The following is a 27,055-nucleotide window of genomic DNA, read 5'->3' as shown; positions in this document are numbered from 1 at the left end:
ACCTGAGACTTCTCAGATTCTCTGCTCTGCTGTCCTTGGGTAGGAAGCAGTCACGGACCGGGGCAATGGGTGTTGCCCAGTAGATGTCCAGAGTCAGAACTCCTGTCTCCTGACTCTGTGAAGGTACCTTGGCTTCGGACTGATCAGATTCCTCTTTGTTGTAACCATTGACCTCTCTGCTTCACAGAGTGGTTTTGAGCATCCAATGAGATAATGTGTATAAAAAGTACTTTATAAATGAAGCAACAAGGACATGGGAACCTTAGTAGTATCATTGAGCATTTGACTTCATACTAATTCTTGGGACTTTCAGAGTCTACTCTCCCAATGGTCTCCCATAAAGGGACCCCTGTGCAATACCTATGTGTCTACCTTTATTATGTGTAACCCACTCTCCTGGTTTCCCAGGTTCAAGATATTACCACAGGGGAAAAGAGAAGAAGAACACGGGGCTAAGTTCTGTCCTAAAAAGGTGACTAGTCTTTCCCCCCTTTTCTTGGTCTCTCTTTAGCATGTTCTATGCAATTCCAGGGATTCAGTGTAACCTTACATAGTGATGGGAGGGGGTTGCCATGGGAACGGGAATGTGAGTGAATGCCTTGGGGTGAGTGCTGCTGAGTACATTGTGACATCATGGATGTGGAGCAATGTGAAGGGGCAGCAGGCTTCAGGTGGCCCCACCCCCACCAGGCCAATAGGTCCTTCTTTCCTTGTGCTGGTCCTGGCTGCAGCTTTGTACCTCCTGTCTCCTGCAGCCCCCTGGGCCAGCATCATGATACCATCAGTGTTCATCAACATGTATGTCCAGACCCCTCCTGTGAGGTGTATAATCACACAGCTGCTGAGCTCAATTGGCTGCCGATCTCAGAGGCCCTGGAAGATCCTCCTCCCTCTGTGTCCCCTCTGGCTTCTACAGCTCCCGTGACTGAGTCATCATCATCCACTCAGTCCTCTGCCTTCTCAGCAGTCCCTCCGGGAGACCTAATCCCACCCCCTCTGCCTGAGCCTTTCTCACCACCCCCCTCTCTTCTCTCTGCTGACCAAAGGGCTCCCTTGGGTAAGGTTTTGTCACCCTCACCACCAGGCCAAGCTCTGCCTCCAGAGCCTTTTCCTCCTCTGGAACCCAGATTCCCAGTGCACAGTTCCGTACCTCAACCCAAAGACTCTTTCTCTTCAAACCTGGCACAACGGGATTTCCATAAAGAGTCTCCTGACATCTATTCTACAAAGACTTCTCCTGGAGGAGACGCTGCTGCCAAACTTATAGGTCCTAGACACCACCTGTTTCTCAGCCCCGTTGAGCATGACTTGGCACAGCAGTACTCATATCTTAAGACTAGGGAGGACCATTTAAAGCAAAAGCTTTTCTGGGGTCTTCCATCTCTGCACAGCGAGTCCTTGCCCTCTGCTGGCCATGCCTTGGGTGACTGTCCCTCAATCTTTATTTTTAATAGCGTCTCCAATGCCCCTACAGGCCAAGAACCTCCAGTACTTCCTGATTTCCTACCTCCATCCTTGCTTAAGGCCCAACCACAACCCTTGCCTCAAACCCTGCCCCAGTCCCAGCCCCTACCTCTCACTCAGACCCAACCACAGGTCCACCTTCAACCCCCACTCCCAATCCCTCCATCCGGTCCCATAACCCAGGATAGTGCCTGTGGAGTGCAATTCCATGGACCCCAAAATGAATTAGAACACATCACCTCATCTGAAATTCAACACCTAGAATGCAAGGTATTGCAGAAGACACAGGAAAGTTTGTTGGGCTTACCCTCTGTGGTTCAAAAGTCTACAGAAGCCTTCCATGCTCCAGCTCCCACCTGTCCTTCTTGCCAGCCCTCTGAGGACTATATTTCAGTTTCCATCGATCCTGGAGAGTTTCTACTCAACAGTGAACTTCAACAGAAACTTGAGAAACACCTTAAAAGGAGGACCATCCACCACAGGTGGGGCCTGCCCCGCAGGATCCACGAGTCTCTGTCACTGATGAGACCAAAGAAGTGCTCAGACAGATGTGAGTCAAAGAACAGTTATGGCCTCCTGTGGATGTCTGAGTATAAGGGCCAGAGTAGCCAGCCAGGAAGCTTCCATGAGAGTGGCTCAGAAATGCTTCGGCCAGAGGAGCTGGGGACAGATGAGGAGCAGAGCCAAAAGAATGATCCAGAAGATCTGTTGAGTGACTCAGACAGCTTCTCAGGTAAGGATGTAGGGTATGGCTCTGAGAAAGGCCTAGCCATGATGAGTCCATCAGAAGAAAATTCAATGGTGTCAGGGAAGAGTGAAAGTCCAAGACAACTGAAAAATGATTTGAAACTACATCTCAGCAAGAAGCTTGATGATATCAGTGAGGGTCAGCTCCCTGGGCCTGTGCATGGTTCCTGGCACACTATGGAGGAGACTCCTTCTGTAAAGTCCCACATCAAAATAGAACAGAGGAGTCTGCCACCACCAGTGGGCAGGGACTACTGTGTGGACACATCCCAAGAGCTTTCCTTCCTGGTGCCCGGAGCACAGCAGTTGCTGGAAGCTCATATTACCAAGTTTCATGAAGAGACATTACAGGGCCTTCCTGCCAAGGTCCTTGAATCCATGGAAATCTTTAAACTGAGAGATACTTCATCCCATTCCTCATATGATTCCCACTCCTCCTCCTCAACCAACTGGATTTCGAAGATGAACTCCAAACCTCGGGGCTTCATGCCCGTGAGAGGAAGCCCTAGAATCCTTTATGGATTAGGAAAGAGAACAGAAACAGCCACTGTCCTGAATACCCCTCCCCCTGCCCCCTCATTTGTGGGCGAGGAAGAACAGGGGACCCTGAAACAATCACCCTCTGATAACAAACACGAGGTTGTAGAGGAGGTTCAGAAAATTTGCGGAGCCAGACAAAATGTTCTGCCTGTCACAAACAACATCACTGGCAAAGCAAGGCAGAGACATTTTCCAATAGACAACACTCACCCGCCAAAGCTGCCTGCAGGGCAAGCCGGGGCCAGCCATGAGCCAGAGGGTAAGAGTGTGAATTCCAGTGGCAGAGCAGAAATGCAACTGGGAAAAAGCACGGAGGGGACAGCAGAACCTGCTTCCATGCCCACCGTGTCCGGGGAGATAGTCAAGGCTGAGGAGCTGAATGGTGTTCAAAACAAAACCAGTGACACCTTCACAGCCAACAAGCCGGGAATCTCCCGAAGAATAAATGTTAATGAGAGCGAAGAAACAACAGCGGTGACTACTAAAGTGCCCCCACCAAAAATACCAGCTCCCCAAGATCCTACGTCTTCAGACTTAAACAAGCAACTCACTGATGAGTTAGAGTTTAAGCTGGAGACGAGAAAGAATAGACAGGTCCAAGGGAAACCCACTGACGTGTCCCATGAGACTAACAAAGCCTCCCTGCCTCATGCTCAGAGTGTCCCCAGGGTGGACATGGGACTTTCCCAGGGGCTGGGTGTCCATTTAGAGAAGAGAAGAGCCAGTATGGAGCAGCAGCAGGAGCCTTGGGTCCCTAAGCACAACTTAAAGTTGTGCCAGAATAAGAATTTCCCACCACCTACAGAGAAAGAGAGTCCCACAAGCCCCAGATCAGAAGAGCTTGGTGCAGGGGATGCAGGGTTGGTAGCATCCCAACGTGGAAAAGTGAGAGATTCTACTCAGAAGATGGTTGTGAGCAAGTCTAATTTCATAAATAGAATCAAATCATTTTTTAAATGGCGTATTCCTGAGGTGAAAAGCACAAAGCAAGAAGACCCCCAGGTAAAGGGCAGCTGCATAGCATCTGTGCAGAGCAGAGGCCCAATTAGAAGGAGAGCAACATTTACTGGGATGATGGACGTAAAGAGAGCCATTTTAGAACTCGGGAAGTTCCCCGAGGAGAAAGTGGGACATCAGCCCACAGGAGCTACCGCCTGCCCTCAAGAGCCCCTTCCCTCGGCAGTGAAGCTGGGGACAGATCAGCAGAAGGCAGCAGTGCGGGCCCAGGCGCAGCCTGTCCACTCCAGGGCCCCCTCCTGTAAGTCTTCCCGCCAAACAGCCATCTTTCCTGGCCAGAGCTCTATGAGCAGAAATGAGGACAGACACCCCCAGAAAGTTGGGGCATTAAAAGACCATCAATTTCAACAGAAGCAGCCCCAATCTGTGCCCTCCAGGGGGATTGTGACCCATCCGAGCCCCACCTGCAGGCCTCACACTACCTCCTGCTGCTCTCACCACTGCAGAAGGCACTGTGTGTAGAGATCTGTGCCTGTGATTTAGACAGAAAATCCTATTCTGTAATTTCCAGGCAATTCCTTCCTTATGGAGAATACTGATTTGCCTAATAAATGTTTCCCTGCTAATAGTGCTATCTTTCCTCTGTACTGTGTTGGGGGCATGGGTTTTGGGTATCTCCAGGCTTGTGCTTAAAGAAAAGAAGGAGTTCGTTCAGCTCCTACTGATTGCTTCCTTTGGCTTCCAAAGTGACAAGTCCCTGAAGCACTTGTAGAGAAGTAGATATCACATACCCTCCCCGAAAGCCCACTTCCTCCCTGATGAAGTTTGAGGAGATGGGCTCTGTCTCCTACCTTGTAGCTTAACCTTAATGAACATGGGCAGAAGCCCATACCTTCCCCTCAGGGAAGGTTTTCTATCCTTGAGAAGAGCAGGGAAGACAGGCCTTCTATATCTGGAAAAGGCCAAGGATAGAATATTTTAGAAAATATTAGTGAAGAGGAGACAGTGGCTTAATCATTATTTAGAAGTCCATGATCAGAAAATGCCACAAGTGGGTGAACCCTGAATGGGAGTGTTTGGGGCGATATTGCTGCAGTGGATCTTGGGCTAGTTGGGGTAGGGTCTAGGAACAGCACAAACACTGCTTCCATATCTTTCTGGTGGGTCATGTTCATGTGTTGGGGAAGCATATTTTAACCTTGACACTGATGTATATCTACTGGAGGTCACCTTGGGGAAGTGGTTCCCATCTCTGGACATTTCTTCAGGCTGCAGGATTGATGACATTTCTTTTCCTGAGCAAAAGCACCACTCAGCTATCAGTGGTAGGAATGTTAACCAGGCAGCCACCTACCTCCCAAGGTAAAATAAAGCTGAGAGTAAGGACAAGATACCCTAGAGCGAATGAGGAAGTAAGAACAAATGAAGTGGGGGAGAGTGACCTCGTGGGTGGACAAAGATCTATAAGCTTCATCAGCCCCACACAGGGACCCTGTCTTGCTCCCGGCTTCCTCACACCGACCCAAGCTCTATCTGCCGTGGCTGAGCAGAGCACCACACAGCATACTGATGCCTCTCACCCAGAGTACGTGGGCTGTCCTTGAGAAGTAAAGCAGTATTTGCATGGCATCCCTGCCTTTGGGGAAGGGGAGCTGGTGCTGCCTTCCATCCGTGCTTGAAGGAAATATACAGGAGCTTGCCCTTAGTGTGTACAGCCCTCCTGTCCGGGTGGAGATGCCACCTCGGATATTCATGACTTTGGTGGTGCTATAATCTCCCAGAACACCAGCAGCTCACAAACCAGAAGTGAGCTCTAGACTATGCACCGGGGTTACAGATATTTCAGGGCTCAACACAGACCTGCATGGAATGCTTTTTTATTTTTTTTGCCAAACCTACAACATACCCTTACTATAGCAGTCTGGAGGGAAGGCCATCTCCACTTTCACACACTGAAACACAAAAGTGGAATGAATGTCCTAGTGAGCACTTTAGGTAGTTTTCCTAGCAAGCCTTGTGAATCCAGAGGGTAAAGAAAAATAATATACAAAAACCAGATGTCCAGCACAGCCTCTCTCACTACCACATTTGTATCTTCTTGTCCAGACTGATGACATTGACCGTACAATGTTGGAAGCTTGGTGTCACAGAAAAAATATGCAGGTTTTGTGAAAGTCCTAGTGGAGAAAAATTGCAGAATAGGGCCCACGGGGCAGGGAACTTGAAGATGTGAGCAGGCAGGGGAGGGCTCTAACATCCATGTGCATCAAGCAGCCATTGACCCAGCCTCCCAGCTCCTACATCATGTCATCTTAGGGCCCTTTGCCTCCCCTCCAGTGCAGTTACTGCCGCACTGTAGGGCTTATTCCCAGGAACACCTCAGCCATCAGGAATAATGCAATCTGACCTTCCACCCTGTGGCCTTGTTCCCTATCTTCCTGGCATAAGTGCCCCTTGTTAATTTTTCAATGCCAAGACATACATTTTTCCACTTACTCCCTGTCAGTCCACAAAGCCCTTGTCTTCTTTCCTCACCAAGGTGGACTTGATGGTCTTTCTGGTTACGAACATTTAAAAAAGCTCCTCTACAATGGCCCCCACCCCAGTTCCCTTTAACCCTTCCTGTCTGGCAAAATTTCAACTCTGTGATTTTCCAGAAATATCTTTCTATAAGTAATGGCTTACTATTGGATAAAATCTCACAATTGATTCTACTGATGCCCCTGAACTACTGGAAATTATTCTTTCATTCCACAAATAATGATCCCATGCTGACTAACATAAGAACAACAACAACAAAAAAAAAAACGGAATTTAGGTCCCTGTTTCTTCAGTCCATTCTCTTCCCAAAGCTACTCAAATCTGTTTCAAATCTCACTGGCCTCACATTGAGGCATCTCCACATGCCCAGCAGGTGAACTGGGCTATACGCCATGAGATGGGAACTTTCCAACAACACTTTTCACATTCTTCCTTTACTTGTTCCTTCCCAATATCAAAGGAATGACACTTCTTGAAATCATCTTGTGGAGAGACACCTAAATGCCCATCTTGATGGGCGAGGATAGACTGATGCACCCTTGCTTATGAGATACCCACAATCTTTTATTTTTTTAAAGCCTGTTAACATAGAAATGTTTAAACATGCCTAAGAGCAGCTAGAACAATGTATCTTCCAATGTACCCTCACCCAACTTCCACAATTACCTCTCGTCTGTGTCATACATCCCTTTTTATAATACAATAAAGTGGAAAAGCCCATTGAAACATCTTGCCATCCATCTCTCAGACACATGCTAGGTGTCCATGTCAGAGTTCTCATTTTTATTTCATATTTATCACATGTAGAACACACTTATGCACCACAGATTAAACAGTAGCAAGCTTTTAAAGATTTTGGCAATCGGTTCTGCTCTGCCTTCTAGCCAGCCCCGAAGAGCCATTTGAGTGAATTCTTCCCTCAATTTCATGCAAGAAGTAATCTTATAGAGTAAATCCAGCGCACAATATTGCTGTCCCTTAATCACACAGTAACGAGGCCTACATGCTAAATGTACAGAAGTAGAAATCTACAGAATTGGCATCACTATATGTTTTCAAATGTTAAGAAGAAATTTTTTTCCTGTTAAACATGGAAATGACTTAAACACAGTAGATCAGACACACTTATCTGTTTCTTCCCAAAATGCCATTAATAGTAAAAGGTGAGATGAAAAGATGCTCAACATCACTAGCCATCAGAAAAAATACAAATCAAAAACACTATGATATAGCAACGGACACACAAAGAAATGGCTAGAATGAAAAAGTCAGGTAAGTGTCACTGAGAATGTGGAGCAAGTGGAGCCCTCATGGGTTGCTGGTGGGAATGAGAAAGGGTACAGCCACTTTGACAAATAGTCCAGCACTTCCTCAAAATGTCAAATATGGAGTTACCATATGATGCAGCAATTCCTTGTCCACACCAAAACTTGTAAACAAATGTTCATAGCAGTATTCAGTATTTACAATAGTCAAAAGGTGCAAACAACCCAAAGGTCCATCTACTGATGAATGGATAAATAACACATGGCATATCCATACAATATAATATATTTGTCAATAAAAAGTATTAATACATGCTACAGCAATGGATGAACCTTGAAAGCATTATGCTAAGTGAATAAAGATGGTCATGAATGATCACGTATGATTCTATTCACATGAAATGTCCAAAACAGAGAAAACTAAAGAAATAGAAAATACATTAGTGGTTGCTTAGGACTGGAGGTTAGGGAAGGAAGGAGAGGAGAGGGATTATAACTAAAGGTTATAAGATTTTTTTTTTTTTGAAGTCATGAAAATGTTTTAAAATTGACTGGGGGTGAACATATCTGTGCATATACTAAACTCATAAAATTATATACTTTAAATAGGTGAATTGTATAGTATGTGAACTATACTTAAATAAAATTAGGATAAGAAAAGGATTTTAAAAGTAACTACTTGAGAAGGACAAATAGAGGAGAGGATAAGACATCAGATGTCAATGCAATTCGGGAAGACAGGAGTGCAGGTGAGGAGAGGTGAGCGACACCAGACAAGAAATGAGGAGTTCCATGCATTAAACATCTTGAATTTTTGTTTTTATTGTTTTTGTTTTATATTATGTATAATTTTTAAAACCTTTTATTCTTTTTGGGGGGCTGAGACCTTCTCCAGTAGTTGATAAGATTCTTTTGGACAGTGAGCAGGCTTCAAGTGCACGGTGGATGCCAGCTTTCTTGCCTGGGGCAGAATCAGAGAGTATTTAGAGTCGGATTGCACACTGCTGGGGTCTGGACATGGTGGTGGTAGTAGCTGTGGGAGCCAAAGCTAGAAATCTCAAAGGTCAGGTAAAATTCAAAAAAACAATCCATTTTTAAAATGTATTTATTTGAAAATAATCTTGTAGAAAAGGTGCATGCTTGGTAAAACCATAAACTCTTTATCCAGATTTATCTAATATTTTGACACATTTGTTATTTCTCACCTGTCTCTTTTTATATCTGTTTGTCTTCTTCCCTCCCTCCCCCTTCTCCCTATATATGAATGCACACACATATATGAAAAATATACATGCATGCCTGCATACTTGAGTTCATGCATCATGTACTTTATATTTACTGTATATTTTTTAAGAAAAAGATTCTTTTACATATATAGTACAATTATTCCCTTCAGTACTTTAATATTTGGCATAAAATTTTTAATTAATCTCCCACTCACATTTTTTGTTAACTTATTGAGTAATATCTTTCATCGCTTTTAAAAAATCTCCACTACAGGACTCAGTGTAGAGGCACATACTGCACTCAGTTGTCACGTGTCTTTATTCTCCTTTAATCTATATCAGGTTCTTAGCCTTTTTACGACAAGATTATTTTTTGAAGAACATATTCAATGTGCCATTTTTATAATGATTTATCACGTGAAAAATTTTTTGGTGTAGTTTGTCTTATTTATATTTTAAAGGGTGTTTTTATGGCTCTGAGTCTTAGGGACCTTCAGGACAGTCAGGAGTAGACTAGCTATAAGAAAAAAAATACCACATGGACAACAGGGTGGGGATTGGCTGTGGGAGAAGGGGTGGGCAGGGTGGGGGGAGCAATAAGGGAAAAAGTGGGACAACTGTAATAGAAAAAACTAAATAAATTCAAAAAGAAAAAAGAAAAGAAAAGAAAACAATACCACAAGTACAAGCTAAGTGGAGGGATTTTTCTGAACAGAGACACCTCTGGCAATCAAGGGAGGGTGAGGGAGATGGGGAGGCTGAAAGTGCTCCTTGCTTTGGTTGGAGACTACAGTGGCGCAGCAGAAGACATGCAAAGAACGGAGCTTCATTATAGGTAAAACATCTTCATATGGGAGGGAGAGGAAGGCGGTCTGGGGCCAAGATCGATTCCTTAGACGCAGAGAGGGAATGCAGGCAAGGAAAGTAAGAAAATGACACAGGGCTTCATCTCAGCAATTTATAACCCACATAATGAAGCTGTAGACATTGTAACTGTTAGAGGATCAGCTGGCATGGGGACATGAAATACATACGTATACAATAGCAACACAAACTACATTCTTTCAAAAGGTATAGAGATGCCAGTAAGAATTTTGCTGAAAAGTTAGAAAGTAAATGGGGAAGACAATGATTAACTTCTTATAGAAGTACTCATCAGCATGATTTTTTTAAAAACAGATAGCTAAATCTAATTATAATTGTGCTCATTAGAAGTTAGGCCAAAGAGAAGCCCGCTCTGTAATCAAGATGAGTTTGTCCTGTTGGTTGTAAACTAGCACAATGGCTGTGTAAAACAAAGAATTAAAGATGTTGTGTGGAGACATGGAATTTGGCAGAAAAAAGAGGGAGTAGCAGGCCTCAACACTGTGTGGGGAGAAGGGGCTACATTTGAGAATCTAGGGGCTCTTTAGGCTATTAGCACTGAAGAGCCTAAAAGCAGTCTTACCAGTTAAAGGGTTACTAAAGATTTTAGAGATGTTTGCCACTGGTGCATGGGGGTGCCAGGCGCTTGTCTCCTTCTCTGTTGTACTTTCTGTTCATTGGTACAGGCTGCTCTGCTCTCTCGTGCTTTTTGGTAAATGTGGATGATTTGAGGAGATAGGGAGATGGGGCTGCTTCTAAGTGTGTTTCTGGTTTTATACAGGTAAAACACATTATCTATAAAGGGAAGCTGCAGTTGAGGACAGAGTAGATCTTGGGGACATAAATCCTTGAGCACAGAAGACTTTCAAAGGTCAAGTGGGGTCCAAAAGGAGATCACTGTCTGGGTAAGAGATGGAATAAATGGAAAATTTCACTCAGTTGAAATATAAGGTATGGTGAATGGATGGAGTTGGAAGCTATATTGGAAGACTCCAAAGAACTCTGTAGGGATGGACAGATCTTCTGGGCTGGATGGTGGAGGGGTGGGTGGTCATTTCATCGTCCCTGAGTTGAACACTTACCCAACTTCAAGAATTTTTGAGGTCTGTGTTATAGCTCTGTGATGTGGTCCTGAAAATCTAGTCTAGACAGTGTTCTTAATGTCCATCTGCCTGAGGTACCAATGCACTTCTGAAGATGTAAACCAACCTCTTTCTTTGAGATGCCTTACTGCACCAGGCTGAACTGCAGCTCTACTTCCTAGGTATTCACATCCTAGTGGGGTGAGGCGGCTCCTTCTGTCACTGTGCTACCTAAAAAGGAATCTGTGTTTCCCAATATTTTGTAGACAGAGACATCAATCAAGTAAACCGAGTCCCTGAGAGATATTAAATCTTTCTTTACAAATAGCTGCATCCAATGCTATCAATTGCCCTCTAAGTATTGCTTTTGCTGAATCTCACAAATTTTGTTACATTTTCATTCAGTTTACAATTCTTTTCTCCTTAATACCTCTTCCCTGACCCATGTGTGAGTAGCATGCTGTTTAATTTCTAGGCATTTTGGTGTAGCCCAACTATCTATCTGTTATTGATTTCTAGTTTAATTCCATTTTGGTCTGAAAGCATACTTTGTGTGATTTCTATTCTTTTGTATGTGTTAAAGTTTTTTTAATGGCCAAGAATGTGGTCTCTCTTGGTGAATGTTCCATGTAAGCTTGTGAAAAATATGTATTGTGTTGTTAGATGAAGTATTCTGTAAATATCAATTAGGTCAAATTGATATTTCCTTTCAGTCTTTCCTTACTCAGCAACTAGCCAAAGGTAGAGAGTGTTGGTAGAATGTGTGCACATCGGGAAGTGAAATAAACAGATAAGTTGGTTTTGTGCAATGTCTCCACTATTCTAAGTAATAATGAAATACATGCGTGAGCCACAAATTATGAATTATGGAGTTTGGATGATTCTGTGTGAGTTAAGTGCTCTTATGTTTACATTTAAAACTGGCATTCCACAACATAAAGTTGAATGGTAAAAGGTGTGCTAATAACTTAAGATTTTAATTTCTCTTTGTAAAATGATACTAAACAGCAAATAAAAGCACCACGATATGTCAGAAGAGAAACCACAGAAAATAAAAAGCTTTATATTTTATATTTATATTTTAGTACTTTTAATGGCATTTTTTCCTGCTTTTTGGACAAGGGAGGAAACAAAAAAATGTTTTCATTCTGCACTGGACTTCACAAATGTAAACAGCCTTGGTAGGGAAGTTCTAAAGCTGGCATTATTAGCTGCTACACTGTAGCACATCCCCAAGACAAATCCCATTTCCATAACTGCTCCATGCACATTGGTGCGCAGGACTGTGTTGACCACCATAAACCTTCTTACTAGGCGTCTCTAAGAATTAAATGAACATGCTGCACAACTGCTATAGATCTATACTCACAGAAAGACTTGGGGGTTGGAGCATGCATACATGCCCAAGGAAGGGCAAGACTGTCACTGCAGCCCGGGCTGAACCAATCATGGGAGGAACCAATGAGCTGGTGGCTTGTGGAGCGGTGGAGACCAGCTGCTCCCTTTCGGAAGTCTGTCACGAAGAGTTCATCCCATCCACAGAGGTTTGCGGGGGAAAAGGGGCTTCCTGTGACATCGAACGAATAAGAAGGAGAGTGCTGCCCAGAAAGCTTGGAAGGAATGAAAAGACACCATATACTAAGCACCTTGCATCAGAATCTTCTGTCCAAAAAATAATTGAATCTATGATGAATCCCCAGCCACAGTCACCAGTCGAAAAGTTCATGTGAACTCTGGGGTTTTGTTGAAAATATATATAATCCGGACAGGTTCCATAACAAAGTTCTTCCCAGCCTGGTGGCCACAAGCCAGACTGGTATTCATAAATGCATGTTCAGCGTAGAAGAAGGCGCTGCTTTAGTGCATTAGAATTGTACCACATTTCGTGGGAGAAGACTGACGTGCTCTGACAAGCATGAGGAAAACTTCCTCCTCTCTGTGCTGTGTCCACTTCCTTTGGCGTTATGGTCATTACTGTGGAGACAACGTGCAGAGAAGAACTAGAGTTTATTCCCCTAATGAAAACCAAGCCGGCAGTTTTTTCTTAGTAATTGCCGTAGCAACCACCCAGCATGTTGCTACCAAATCATCCTACTCCCTTCCAGTCACGAGGGTTATAATTCTGTTCTGCCCAATGCCCTTGTGACCTAGGAGTTCCCTGAAGGGAAGGGGGCACAACCTTAGGGGAGAATCTAAGGCGGTAGAGAAAGAGCAAATAGGTAGAGATAACATTTATTGCTGCTTCAGTGTTGTTTGTTAACCAGAAAAATAGAGAAAGAATGTGGAATAAAACTCTTCAAAGACAATCTTTCAAAGTACATATGACTCTAGGGAAAGTGTTTTAGGAAAGAAGTCAAAAATTATGGATGTTTCAAACAGGAAAATCATATAAATGGACATTTCCTAAAAGGGGAGTGTTTAGCTGTGCCTCTTGAAAGCTCAGAATCATATTTCTCTAACAGGGATAATATTTTGCAAATATTACACTTCTAACTTTTTAAAATCACCTTCCCGGGCAGTCTTCCACCTCCAAGGCTAAGGCGGGAGGCTTCTGGCCCCAGGGATACTGCCTAGAACAAAGAGACCATTGATCAGTTTGAATCTCAAAGCTGACTTTCTTGACCTCTTAAGCAGGAAAATAGTCTTCAAAGCCAGGCATTGTTGAGAAGGAAAGGGATTTTCTAAATTCCTTTAACTCCCATTAGTATATCAAGCGCCATACCTGGTGGAATAGATCCTAGAGATTTATTACCCCTGCCATCGGGATGGAACTCAGAGGAGTGGAAAGCTGGCTGCTTTCGGCCTGAGGGGCTGGATGAAGAAGGCAGCCGGGCAGGCAGATGAAGGAAGGCAGGTGGGTCCTGAACTCTCCTCTCAGATCCTAAGTTCTGGAAGAGGTGGGCATAGTGGATAGGCCAAGGGAAGGCTGACAACATCAGGAGATGAGAGACTCATTTCTTGCCACATTTTCCTGTGCATTCTCGGGAGAGGCTACAAGCCTCAAGAAGTGACCCGTGTGGTCACTGTCAAAGTAATGTGAGGCAATGGGACAACAGTGGGAGCAAAAGGCACCCAAGCCTGGGGTCGAGGGCAATGCTCTAGTCCTAGTGCCCATGGGATGGCACATGTGGGATTCCAGGGTATAAGGATATGAAAGTGGGAAGATTAAAAACCATGATCAGAATAAAGAGGCCATTAGCAGACCCCAAGACCAAGAAAAATGACCAGAAGTGGATGCCATTACATTCCCCCTAAAGGCCGGGTGGACTGTGATCCCAGTACAGGGAGCAGACCAGTCCTGCCACTTTGCAGCAAAGACCTGCAGAAATCAAGGGGATCCCATGTAGCCCCTTTTTTTCTCTCCCACTAAATAACACAGAATCCTCTTTAACCATCCTCAAATCACCTTGGGATGGAGAATGAGCTTTTACCTATAGAGGACAAAATGTCTAACAGGGAAAATTTAAACCAGCTCTAGAAAGGAACTGAATTTCTAATAAATAACATATTTAATTTAAATGAGGACGGTTAAATTGGAAGAGACTCAGATATTGTTAATTGGCAAGTAGGGGGTGTCAAAGGAAGATCAGACCAGCTTTGGGAAGGACAGAAACGATTTGATATTGCACGTCTGAGTGGAGTGTGAGTGAATTTTCAACCCTGCTACATCTTTATTCCTCGCTGCTCCTTACTCTACATGTCATCTTCCTTCAAGTCAAAGCAAATTTGGTGTTGGAAGTGTCCTCCGGGAAGCCTAGGGGCACGAGAAACTTTCTTTAATGTCCCAAAAAGGCAATAGCAATTTGAAGTTTGCAAGATATCCTCTTGAGAAGTCCTCAGTGCTCGCATCACTTGAATTAAAATCAAAGCTGCTGGAAGACTTGCTGAACCCCACTGTGCTCCCTGTAAAAGTGGAGGTCAGCATTCTCTGGGAGCAGGGGAGAAGAGTTTTGCCAACTGTTGGGAGGAAAAGGGAGATGTGGAGTGAAAAAATCACAAGAGCCTATCTCCCTTAAAAAGTCTCCACTGAACCCATGATGTATTGAAGCAAACCAGACAGACACAGGTTTGCACAGGAAAGAAAAGCTAAGATTTGTGATAAGACGTAGCTAGAACCGTTAGTGAGCAGGGCTCCGTTCACATCAATATCTGCTCCCTCCACCTAAGATCTGAGCAGGGCATTGCTTATGGCTGTAAACACATGTATATGTGGTCCAGGTAGAGCCAAGAACCCTTTAAGGATGTCTAAAAGCTAAAGTTCAAGAGCAAAGCTGAATCTGGGAAACAGAGTCAGGAAAATGTTTACATGTGTTGGGTCATCTCCCAGATGCTTGTTATTGAACGTCTACTTTACTGTCATAGGTTGCTTTATCAAGGCTCCCATACTGAGAAGGCACACACCCCTGCCTCTGCCAGCCCTCACTGATTTTCAGCAAAGTTTCTGAAAATCATGCCTCGCACACAGAGAAGCTTGACTCCTTATGAAACACACAGAGCTTTATAGCTTCAACTAACGATTATTGGCAGACTTGGACACTGAAGATTAAAGTGTGACTTGGCCTGTTTCACTGCCAAACATCAGATGTTCGGCAGCATAGAAACAGTTAGAACAATGGTTCTCTTACCTTTCACCCACATGCCACCAAGTTTTGATTTGTGTGTAAAATTCATTTTTTTGTTGAAACAGAGATGCATTCTGTTCTGGTGCTGTCTAGCATTGGAGCCGAGCCAACCATCCGGAGTGTGGAGTGGGGCCCCCCTGCCTGTGAGAAAGTGTAAGAGGTGCATGACAAGGAAGCCAGTGCTCAGGTGAACTTGTACTGGCTGGCACATGGGACAGCTTTCCTCAGGAGTGTATGACAATGTGTGATCAAGATGGTCAATATTTCCATTCAAGAGCAATTCAATGCTGAAGGACAGGCAAGTAAACAGTGAAACAACTGTGCATAAAATTTAATCCCATCAAAAGCTCACAAAGAGCACTGGCTGCAAAAAGGAAAGAGAGTTACTGCTTTTAAAATCATGCATGAGGAAGAAAGTCATGCATTAGATGTACATTATTGTCATAGGCTGAAACACATGTGATGGTTAATGTGATGGTTAATTTACGTGTCCACTTGACTATGCCATAGGGTGCCCAGGTTAAACATGACTTCTGGGTGTGTCTGTGAGAGTGTTTCCAGATGAGATTACCATTTGAACTGGTGGACTGAGTAGATTACCCTCCCCAACATGGGTGTCCTCCAATTTGTTGAGGGCCTGGATAGAAGGAAAAGTGGAGGATGAGAAATTTGCCTCTTCTTTTCCTCCTTGCCTGTCTGCTTTGGTTGGGATATGGGTCTACCCGTGGACTAGGATTTACACCACTGGCAACCCTTGTTCTCAGACCTCCTGGCTCTGACCGAATTACACCGCCGGCTTTCGTGGGTCTCCAGCTTACAGAGGGTAAGTTGTGGTACTTCTCAGCCTCCATAATTGCATGAGCCAATTTCTCATAATCAGTCCAAAAGCTTGATTTGAAAACCCTGACTGATACAATTAATTCATCAATGCCCATCTTTGTGATGCAAAGGCTATCAGAAATCATTTAATTCAACTCATTCATGCTTTCATGCACATTGGTTGTATGTCCTATAAACTGTGTTAAAATAAGATGTAACCCTGCCTTCAATGTGCTCTCGTTTAAAATGACATTGCAGATTATATGTCATAGAATCATAGATTCTTCTATTGGACGGCACTTAAAAGTTCACCACTTCCATTTCTCCACATTTGATCAAAGGACTCCAACCAAAACATTCCCACCAAGAGTTCGTTCAACACTTGCTACTCAAACACTTTTAGTGACCAGGAACTCACTGCCTCCTAAGGCAGCCCATTCTACCTTTGAAATTACAGTTGTAAATTACTAAATTACTCTTAGGAATTTCTTAGGCTTTGTTAAGAAAACATAATTTAACACTGGACATTAGCTTATTTTTTTCTATTCTCTGCAAAATATTATATGTGTATATAGAAATGCACACACTCGAACAGCTAGTATAGTACTTCTCAAATTAATAGGATTAATTAGGAGTTGATTGCACTATCATGTGTTCACATCCACATGCAAGCACACATACGCACACATATTGTTACTGCAGTTCTTAAATTGTCATCAAGAATGGTTTATTTATTCAACCATTGGCTGCTCTTTTCTTTGGAAATTATTAACAGACCCAAAAGAGTTTCATGTTTTTTTAAAGCTCACCAATTTGCCTTGGGGCAGAAAAAATATGAGTGCAATTTATCATTTTGCCAAAATAAGTAAGTCTTGATGAGGTGAGCACCCATCAATTGCTTAAGTAAGTTAAAAATGGGAATGTCAACATAGGCTCCACTCATTCATTGTCCGGGTATAGTGGACCCGCCAGGTCATAGATTCTTGCCTCAGCATGTACCCAGTTCATCTACATGCATGCTCATAGATAGCCATGTGCGGGCTTTCTCTCCAAGACCAAATGATTACAGGTCTTACTGGCATTTTTTAAAAATTAAATACTTTCTTTTCTACCACATTTCCCTGTTGTAAGCACACTGATTATAAGACAGGCCATTGTGTTAATACCATGCTTTGGTATTTTGGTGGCACTGATACATTTTAGTGGATGTGGCAGCTGTAAGATGTCCCAATTTCAGAAATAGTGCGAGGTCGGTGGGGAGTATCTTTCGGAGTTAAGGAAGTGCACTGTTTACTTTTTTGAACAGCAGAGAAATAAAATGCAAGACGGTTTTTCCACTAAATCACCAAAAAAAAGAAATGACATGGGTTTGTTCTGCTGTGTATGCATTCTATAACTTGCCCCATTACCTCCAGTTGTTCTCCCAGCAGTACCCCCTGCCCTTCACACCAACGCTGTGCTTTCTCCTCTCTTACCTTCTCCTCCTGGGCAAGTCTACTTCTTCAGCTTTGACGTTTGCAAGTGGTGCTGAGTTTATGCCAGGAAACAAAAAAACCTGAGCCAACTCTAATCTGACAGTATCACATTGGGTTTCTTTAACCTCTGAGGCTGGTACAGCCCCAAAACCAGTTGCATCACACACACACACACACACACACACACACACACACACACACACGCATACATACAGCCCATAACTTGTGGAAATAGATCGTATTGGGGAAGATTGACCTTCATACAGACAGATAAATAAGTGATAACACTGAGACAAATAAGAACATGTGGATAAGTAATAATCTCAAGAAATTTTTCTTTTCCCTAAATCAGCAACCTAAAGATTGGAAGATCCTCATTTTCTTCATAAGAGAGCTCTCCAGAACCTATGGTGAACCCGCCCTTTACCCAAGTCAATGGTTTAGTGAAACTGAGACTATGACACCCCGTTTTCCAAGCTCTCTTGTAAACGGCGGCATAGTTTGTGGGAGTGATGAACACACTTTTTTTTTCTCCATGAATAAGCCATAGGTTGAGGCTGGGCCTGGGGCTGCGGCTTGGGCTGCAGGCTTCACTCTTCCCCAGGATAAACTTTCAAGACATTTGCTTAAATCCTGAGGGGAAATTAAGAGCAGGTCAGAAGCTCTTCAGGTCACTATTTTTGCCAATTCCCTGGCAGTCCCTTTCCCGGCTTTGTTCAGCTAATTAATCCCTCCAGACACTTGCATTCACTACATGCAAATTACTACAGAAGGGATCTTTGCGCTCCCCACTTCTATGTTTTTTTAAAGATACACTGGAATTATACTCTTCTGACATCAGCTTCCAGCCCCACTGAGGGGTTTCCAACAGCCTAATAACAAACAGATTAGAGGCCAGAGGACCATGTATTCCTCGAGCCCTCCTCTGCGTCCAGCTGCGAGGCTGCGCGTGATTACAGGCAGAGGCGGCCCGGGCTGCGGCTCCAACTCTGATGTTAAAATGGAAACTCAGTGTGAAGGCCTCGGGGGGATTCGGGAACACTAACTTTGTTGCCCACCAGAAATGGATAATATTCCGCATTCTGTTCCTGCTGGTATCAGTTCCAAGTTGGAAAGCGGCCTTCTCTCCTAATTCAAGCTGGGGCCAGAGTGAAGCAAGCCTTCTCAGATATTATAAGCCAGTGTGAGCTCAAAAAAGAATTCACTGCTCAAGGCCAAATAGCTTCAAAGCTAATAATCCTCCAGAGTCGGTGTGAGAGTGCTACAACTGTCAATGTCAACTTACACTGTGCAACGGTGAGAGAGAAACTTCAATATGACATCACGGAGGAGAGGGCAGAGGGCAGCTGCTGCGGAGGGAAGTGCGGGGGCCCTTCAGATCTTTGAAACCTTCAAGGATTTATCTGGACTAACATGTCTCCATGTAGTCCTTGCAGTCTTAGGCTACTCTGATTAAGGATTTAATGTATTCAAAGGGTTTCGGCAGCAGCAAGATGACACGTTTTCAGGAGCTCTATTGGATTCCATTATTTTCTCTCTTCTTCTGTGGACTCATCCTCTCCCCATCTGGTGACCCCTCCTCCTGTCCCAGCTCCTCCCAAGTCCTCAGACAGGCCTCCTCCAACAAGAGGCTGGCCCAGCTTGGGGTCCACACTGGCCCCATCTCCCCTCCCCCTTGGTTCATGCCTGGGTTTGATTGTCAAACAGGCCTGGCCTCACTTACGCACTTGAATGTCAGGATGCAGACCCCAGCAGACTTGAGCAAATTCCTCCAGGATTCCCATGAGCCCTGCATCTCTTCCTTATCCAGCCCCAAAGTGGTTCATGTTAGAATACACCCACAGATATATATGGTCATGGTCACAGTTCAGAAGAATAAACTTCACAGAATCCTAGGGGAAGGTGGGCAGGGGAAAAGTAAAGCTCTAGGCAGAAATGGAAGGCCAAGAAGGAACTACTACGCCACTGCCCCCTACCAAGGCCTATGAGGACTAGGCAGTTCAACCCTGCCTTTGGTTGCAGTTCATGAATGGAGCTACAAGAACTTGTCAAACATGAGCCTGTTTGCTAGGCACCATGGTGACTTCAGGAAAGCCCAAGCTAGACGACTCCACTGGGAAAGGGAGACTACCCTGAAGCTGTTGGTAGCATTAAGGAATGGGTGTGTGCTCCAGAGCAGTGGGCATGTTAGGCGCCCCCTTCTGGACGGCCATGTGATCTGGTTTACCAGAACGTGCTGGCAATATTGGGTCAGCCAGGTAGGTCCATGTTTGAGGTCCGGGAGTGTAATGACAAGAACAGAGTCCCGATCAAACAGACCTAAGTGCCAGTCTTAGTCTGACTACTATGCACCCTTGATAAGAGTCTTTATTTCTCTGAATGTTTGGTCCTCCTGACCTGAAAAATGGGGATACTGCCTCAAGGGTCAGGATTATGTGAAGATTTCATAAAATAGGTAAATCACTTACCTGGTGTCTGGCCACAATAAATGTTCAATAAATGTTAGCTGTCATTATTGTTACCATTATAATTCAAATAGCAGTTTGTACCCTGCATCTAAAGAAATTTAAAATACTGGAAATTGAGAGAGGTATCAAAATACTTCAAAAGGGAAAAATAAGAACTTCTATAGATTAAACTATGCACAGCTTTCCGTAGTGGTTAATGGAAGTACACATCCAGATTGGACATTGCACTGTGGTCTGCAGGAATGTGCCTGGAACGTTCTCGGAGTCCCACTCAGGAACGAGCACATAGAGCCTAGGACATATCCTAGGACATATCAATATCTGTTCTGGTCCTGACTCTAGGGTTGTTTCCCTTTGTTTTGAACTTTTATTTTATATGAACCTCATTAAAGCACAATTTATGCACAAAAATGCACACATTTTACGTTCACAGTTTTGATGAGTTTGGACAAATATGTTCGCTCATGTAGCCAAGATAATCATGGTCATGAACATTGCTCACACACCAGAAAGTTCCTTTGTACCCCTTCCTAGTCCACTGTTCTGCTTTCTGTCACTACAGATTAGATTTGCCCATTCTTGGTCTTCAAATAAATTAAATAAAACAGTGTGTATTCTTTTGTGTCTGGCTTCCTTTGCTCAGCACAATGTTTTCAAGATTCATTGTTTTGTTATACGTATTGCTATTTATTTGTTTTCAGCTGCTGAGTAGTATTGTGCTGTATGGATATACCACATGTTGTTTATCCACTAAACCTATTGATGAACATTTTCATCATTTCCATTTTGGGGCTATTATAAAGTAAGCTGCTATAAACACTCACACCATGTGTTTTCATTTCTCTTGGGTAAATATGCATAAGTGCAATTTTTAATTTTAAAAGAAACTGCCAGTCTGTTCTCCAAGGTTGCTGTACGAACATGACATCCCCACTCTCAATGTGGCTCCGTATGCTGGCCAAGAGTCGGGTATCCAGGGAGGAGGCTGTGGAGGGGTTTCCCCAGCTGGAAAAGAATATGTTATCACTGACACTGTTTAGAGTTGCTGATGCCTGGCGATAATAAAAAGCACGTTGACTCTGAGTGGTTTTGTTATTGTTTCTAAATTCTCTGTAGACGATACACCCACCCGCTTACTCCCTGCTCTGCACAGACTGCTGGCACTGCCCTGCCCTTGGTACAAGACTGCTCACCAACGGCTGGCATGTTCCGTCTTTTTCATCGTAGCTGCCTCAGTGTCTGTGGTGGTATTTTACTGTGATTTGCATTTGCCTTTTCCTGATGGCTGATGAAGTTGAGTTTATTGACCATTCTTACATCTTTTATAAAGTTTCTGTTCGAATCTTTTGCTTATTTTTCATTGGGCTATTTGTCATATTATTGTGCTGTAAGAGTTTTTTATATATCCTGGATGTAAGTCCTTTGTCAGGTACACATATAGTGAATATTGTCTTCCAATCTGCGGCTCCTTACACTTTTCTTTCTGTATCGTCCTGCTAGTCCTTAGTCCTTATCTTATCAACCTTGGTGGACATCAGATTTCTGCCTAGGCACCAACCAAGTCCACCAAATACATTTCTCCTACAAACGCGTGAGTTGCAAAATTCACAGGTTCCACAATGCCATTCACTGAATGAGGCACTCTTCTTTTTTTCTTTGTGCAGTGGTTCTTGCTGCTACAATTACTGTTAATGCCCTTTTAAAGATCCTGGTTTAAATCAGGAAGCTCTGTCTCCTGGCCCACATGCTCCCAGGAATACTTTCGACCCTTCCCCTTTTCCTCTCCCATCCCTCTTTTCACCTGAGTGCCTCAAGTGGGATTTTCCAGTGTTTTGCTCCTAAAAGTTCCACCCTTATCCACCACTCCACATCACAGGGCCTCCTGCTGGGCTCAGTTTTCTTGAACACTTGCCACCAGATTTCTGTGTTCACAGGTCCACTCTTGTTTATGCATGTTTACCTGTCTACGCCATACCCATGCAAGAAAACTGAAGCCTGAGTTGACCTAAGTTTTTAACGGTTTATTTTATCCTCATTCAAGAGAGGGGAAGGGAAAGAGAGAGCGAGAAACAGCGATGCGAGGGAGAAATGCCCACCGGCTGCCTTCTGCACTTGCCCCAACCAGGGACCCAGTTCACAACCTGGCCATTGGTCCTAACCCAACTGCAACCTTTTGGTTATGGTTACGGGCCAACACTCCAACCAACTGAGTCACGCCAGCTGGGGCAGAGTGGACCTATTTCGAAGCCATGGTACTCCATTCCCCACAGAGCCATCAGGGGCGGGGCAAAGTCTTCCCAAGGGACCAGAGAAGTCTGGCACCTGCTAACATGAGCTGTGAGGACTCAGGGTGCTGGTTTGCAGAGATGTGATGCAGTCGTGGCTACTAGCTGGGAAAAGAAAGGAAGCTGGGTGGGAGGCTGGAGCAACCAGGACCTGTAAAAACTGGCCCCTGTGCCAACACAGGATGATGTTAGTATCTCATTCATGGGTATATTGTGAAGATTAAAACAGAGACTACATAAAAGGCACTTTAGTATAGTGTCTGGCACCAATAAATAATTGCTCAATAACTGCTAGCTATTAGATCAGGAACCCTTTTATCTGACACTATGGACCAGTGTTGGTCAGTTAATGGAAAAAGTTGGTTGAAAAGGGAAATCAGAGAAAATTGTAGCACACACCTTCAACACTTTGTTTTAACTTAAAACATATAAATGTACATCTACACCATTTTTTTGATGTAGGTCCAATGCCTTTCTTTTGAGGTCCATGGATGGGCGTATCCAGCCATCTTTCCTCAGTAAACCGCACCCAATACTGCATCATCTACCATTTCCAGTTTCCACGTCTTTAAGGTGGTTGAGAACTTACACTTGCCAAGTACTCTGGAGAATCATTCTAGATGTGTTTAATCCCCCCCATCTTTAATGTGAGCTTACCCACATCTAACTCATTAGCAATGCTTTCTAGCAACCCATTGTCATTTGATCTTCTCAAAGTATTTAACTTAGTTTGCATAGGAATGACAATTCTTTTTCTTTCCACTCTCATTATATCATCTGTTTGCAGAACATTGCATTAAATCATTTCATTGCAGTAAGGCTTTTACAAAAACAAGCAAAGCAAGCATGACACAGGCTTGACTACAAAGACCCACTGACTTAGCAAGCCAGTATTCACCTGGTAGGAGCAGAGGGCAGACTGGAAAAGGATGTCTGTGGGAAGGGCGCGTTGGGGAGGAATGTTCAGAAGGCTGCCCAGGGCTAGGGCATGCTGGTGTGCTGGGAAAGAGCCTACTGGAGAGGAGTTACTAGCCAGGCTCATTTCCTGTGTCGTGAACATCAGTGTATGTATTTTAGGAGGGGGATGAGGTGCAGTGTTATCTCACAGATTGATTAAGTAGAAGCAGTTGATCTATATTCCTTGGGCCTGCCTGCTATTTCGTGTCAAACTTTGTCCTGATCTATCGGATTACTCGCCACACATCTGGAAAAATCTGTGGAAAGCTAGAAGACCTGGGCGCTAGTCCTGATGCTATCACTTACACATGTGTGACCTTGGCAATGACACTCACCCTCATTTCCTAGAAGAAAAGTTTGATACTCTGAACGCTGAGTGATTCTGCCCCTAACACCCCTGAGGAGCTAATGAGATTGTGTGAGAAATGCTCTTTCTTCCATGTTACAGCACATCTCAGTCTGAGCAGTTTCTCCAGTCATTTCACCGGTTACCATAACCCAGATGCCAAAGGTCAGGCCATGCCACATCTGGGGGACTTCAAATTTCAGGCGCTAGTCACTTGAGAGAGGAAAGGGCAAAGGCAGGTTTCTTCTGTCAGTTTCTCTCACTGTCCGGCTCGCCTTCCCCCTGCCCTTTCTGCTACTGCCAGATCTTCTCGTGTCAGGCAGAGTCCCCCTCCCAGCTCCCGGGCACCTCCTGGGGCAGCAGTGGCCATGCTGGGCAGCCCTCTGCAGGTCAACATGCCTGCTCCCCTCAAACACAGTTGACCACAGCCAGAGCTGTACCTCTTCTCAGTAGGCCTCTTTTGGGAGGGGAAGTGGTTCTTTGGAATATGAAGAAGGAACCAATGTTAAGACTCCTATTCACAAAGCACCTGCACAGCCTTCAGGGGAGATCTCAAAGAGCAAGGAGCAGCAGATAAGACTTCATTCTCAGAAAGGCCTTTTGGGTAAGTGGTTAGCTGCCTTTCATGTGGGGCACTTCAGAGGGTCCCAGGGACCCTGTGTGCCCCACCCAGTGCTCTTCAGCAGCTTTCATTCAAGAGATCCCACAAGTTCATAACCATTTATCCCTGAGAACACACACTCCAGGGAAGGAACACATTAAGTTGTACCATTTTCCCTGCAATCTGAATAACTTAGACTATTTGTGCAGAACTATTTTTTGTCAGGCTGGGAAAGGAGAGCTTGAGGACATGGGAAGAAAGGAAAGAAAGAAGGGGTAGTATGAGCAGGAGAAAAGGAAAACAGAAAGGAATGAGTCCAAGGACGCTGCCCCAGGACTGGAAGGGAAGAACGGCCTAAGGGTTAACCCGATGCCTCTGCAGTGCTCTGTGGTAGTAACAGCTCACAGATGTAGGCGACGAGAACTAAGCACCCATCCTGCGTGTGTGCGTGTGTGCATGCATGTGATCCCACAAAAGCCTGAAGATGATTTGATATTATTTAAGTTTTTTTCCAAGATGAACATAATGACATTCTGAGAATTTTTCTCCCCATCTAAACCCAGCCCTGATTTTTCACTCTCCATCTGCATTTCTTTGGCAGAAACTTGTATCAAAAGAATGAAGGAGGAAAGGGTCATTCTGGGAAGGGCGGGATGCAGGCCAAGCTGGGAGTGCTCCAGGGCCTTGGTGCACTCCTGCCGAAGGGGCCCAGCCACCGGCCACCGTGTGAAATGTTACTGGGGGGATATCAGAGCCCAAGAGGGGACTGAGCTGCCGATTCATTCCTCACATACTTGCTTTTACACAGGTTATTGGTAGCTTGACATCGAGATTTTTGTGTAGCTTTGTTTCATTTTTGTAAAACTTCAGCCCTGCCATCCATACCACATGGTCCGGGCAGGGGGTCCCATGAGCTTCCCGACACTGGAATGTCAACTCTGGTTTCTTTGGAAGGGTGGAAGGAAGTGGTGTCCCCACACATCTGGAGACTGAAGGATAAATCCTACATGTTCGTTTTTAACCACTGAGTGTCTGGCTAGGCCCTGAAGAGAGTGTCCCTGGGACCTCCAGGCAGCTGATACAGGTTGCTCCATGGCAATGTGGCCCTTCTGGAAGGAACCTGTCTCCTGGACTGGCTATAGCTGGCTCTGACCTGAGTTACCCTGTAAGGTCGTCCCTGGAAGGCAAAATGGGGGCAGCTTGCAGAAGTGGAAAGATCATGACCTCCAATCCCACTTCTGCCCTGTCCATGACCTTGAGCAAGTAACTTAATTTCTCTGCATCCCACGTTTAAATATATCCTAGATTTCATGGCAGGATTAAGTGAGATCTGAGAGCAGCTCCTGGCACAGATTCCAAAGGTGGCAGTCACTCTTCTGACCTGCTGGGGCCTCGTGGCCTCCTTATCCTTGCCACTGGAGAGTTCCAGGGGTCAGTGGATGAGGTAGGGCAGAGCGGGGTGGGAGGCCTGGCCAGAGAAGGCATTTAGTGGGAGAGTCAGAGCTCTGTGTTCCATTCCCCGCCCTTCTCCTGCTGCTCCCCGGAGCCTTGTGTTGCAGGGGCAGCCCGCAGAGCAGTTTTTATGACTCCAAGTGATCCACGGAGCAGCCCTTGGCTGCCTGTCGCTGCTGTAAAGGCCAAGTTGTGCTAATAGGAAGTGATGGTGGATCCCATTTAGTTGGAAATGTCCAGGAAGGCAGGATTAAAAGGAGGCTCACATTCCTACAACGTCTCCTGGGAGCTCAGGCACAGGGACGAGAAATGGGGCCTGAAATGCAGCAGGGCCTTGCGAAATGAGGGAGGGAAGAAGTGCGGGGGGTTGGGGGGCAGGCTCTGCCACAGGCCCCGCTGGTCGCCCATATGTATGCCATTTCTGCAAACTCTTCATCAGACTGGGAAGGGAGAAGAAAGGGGATATTTGGGAGGGATGAAGAGTACTCTACAGAGACAGAGGGAGAGCCGGCACTCAGAGTTTCCATGCTGCTATTCCAGAGGTGCCCAAACAGGAGCAGTTTGATGTCTAGTCTGAGATATTTCACAGCTTCCTCACCATTTTTGGAAGCACAAGATTTAACAGTACCACCATTAGTTTGTTACCTGAAGTTGATGATGGTGTAGCTCACTGTTTCCTATGACTCATCAAGGCTCTTCTGAGGCAGCTGGGAGACTTGGTGTTGTTCAGTCCCAGGATGGGGGAGCCACTGACCAACTCTAGGACCCCTAATGACGCAGCACCCAGACCAAGAGCCTGACCTCCCTACAAGATGGTGCCAGGGCATAATTCAAAACAGGCTCAACTCTTTCTCTACCCATTGCCCCTGCTCAGATCAGTTGGTGGGAATCACTTGGTTTCTCATGGAGCAGGCCCCGTGGAACCCAGATCAGCAACTCTTGCCCACTGACAAGTCGGGCTGAGAGAAAGGAAGGCCACTTTGTCAGAGCACAGACTATTTGATACTGTAATCTCCCACTCACTTGTCTGTCTTGTCCACTGGACTCTGTTCCTTGGTGCAGGGCACATACAAGCACCTAACACGGGGCCCAGCATATCTGTGTGTGCATCTTGTTACAGAGAAATAGATATAGAGCACAGTCCTGACCCCAGGAATTGTTTAGCCTAGCTGGATATCTCAGTCTGTTCGAGCTGCTATGGCAGAGTACCATGAACTGGGTGACTTAAAAGCAACAGAAATTTATTTCTCACAGCTCTGGAGGGTAGGAGGTCCAAGATCAAAGCACCAGTGCATTTGGTGTCTGGCAAGGGCCTGTTTCCTGGTTCCAAAACAGCTGTCTCTC

At 44.8% G+C, this 27,055-nt stretch overlaps 1 protein-coding gene across 1 annotated transcript in view; it reads left to right on the top strand.

The window, feature by feature from the left end:
* The window catches only part of LOC150012943 (spermatogenesis-associated protein 31D1-like), a 30,012-nt gene extending 5,932 nt beyond the window's left edge, over window positions 1-24,080 (top strand). Inside the window, exons 5-7 of the mRNA XM_090275195.1 lie at window positions 409-472; window positions 756-2,703; window positions 23,982-24,080. Of these exons, the coding sequence (XP_090131321.1) occupies window positions 409-472; window positions 756-2,703; window positions 23,982-24,080 (2,111 nt within the window). The remainder of the gene's footprint in view (window positions 1-408; window positions 473-755; window positions 2,704-23,981) is intronic.
* The last annotated feature ends 2,975 nt before the right edge of the window (window positions 24,081-27,055 follow it).

This window comes from Furipterus horrens, unplaced genomic scaffold, assembly GCF_987537825.1.
Source record: "Furipterus horrens unplaced genomic scaffold, mFurHor1.1.pri manual_scaffold_4, whole genome shotgun sequence".
NCBI classification, from domain to species: domain Eukaryota; kingdom Metazoa; phylum Chordata; class Mammalia; order Chiroptera; family Furipteridae; genus Furipterus; species Furipterus horrens.
This window is presented reverse-complemented; position numbering and strand designations above follow the sequence as displayed.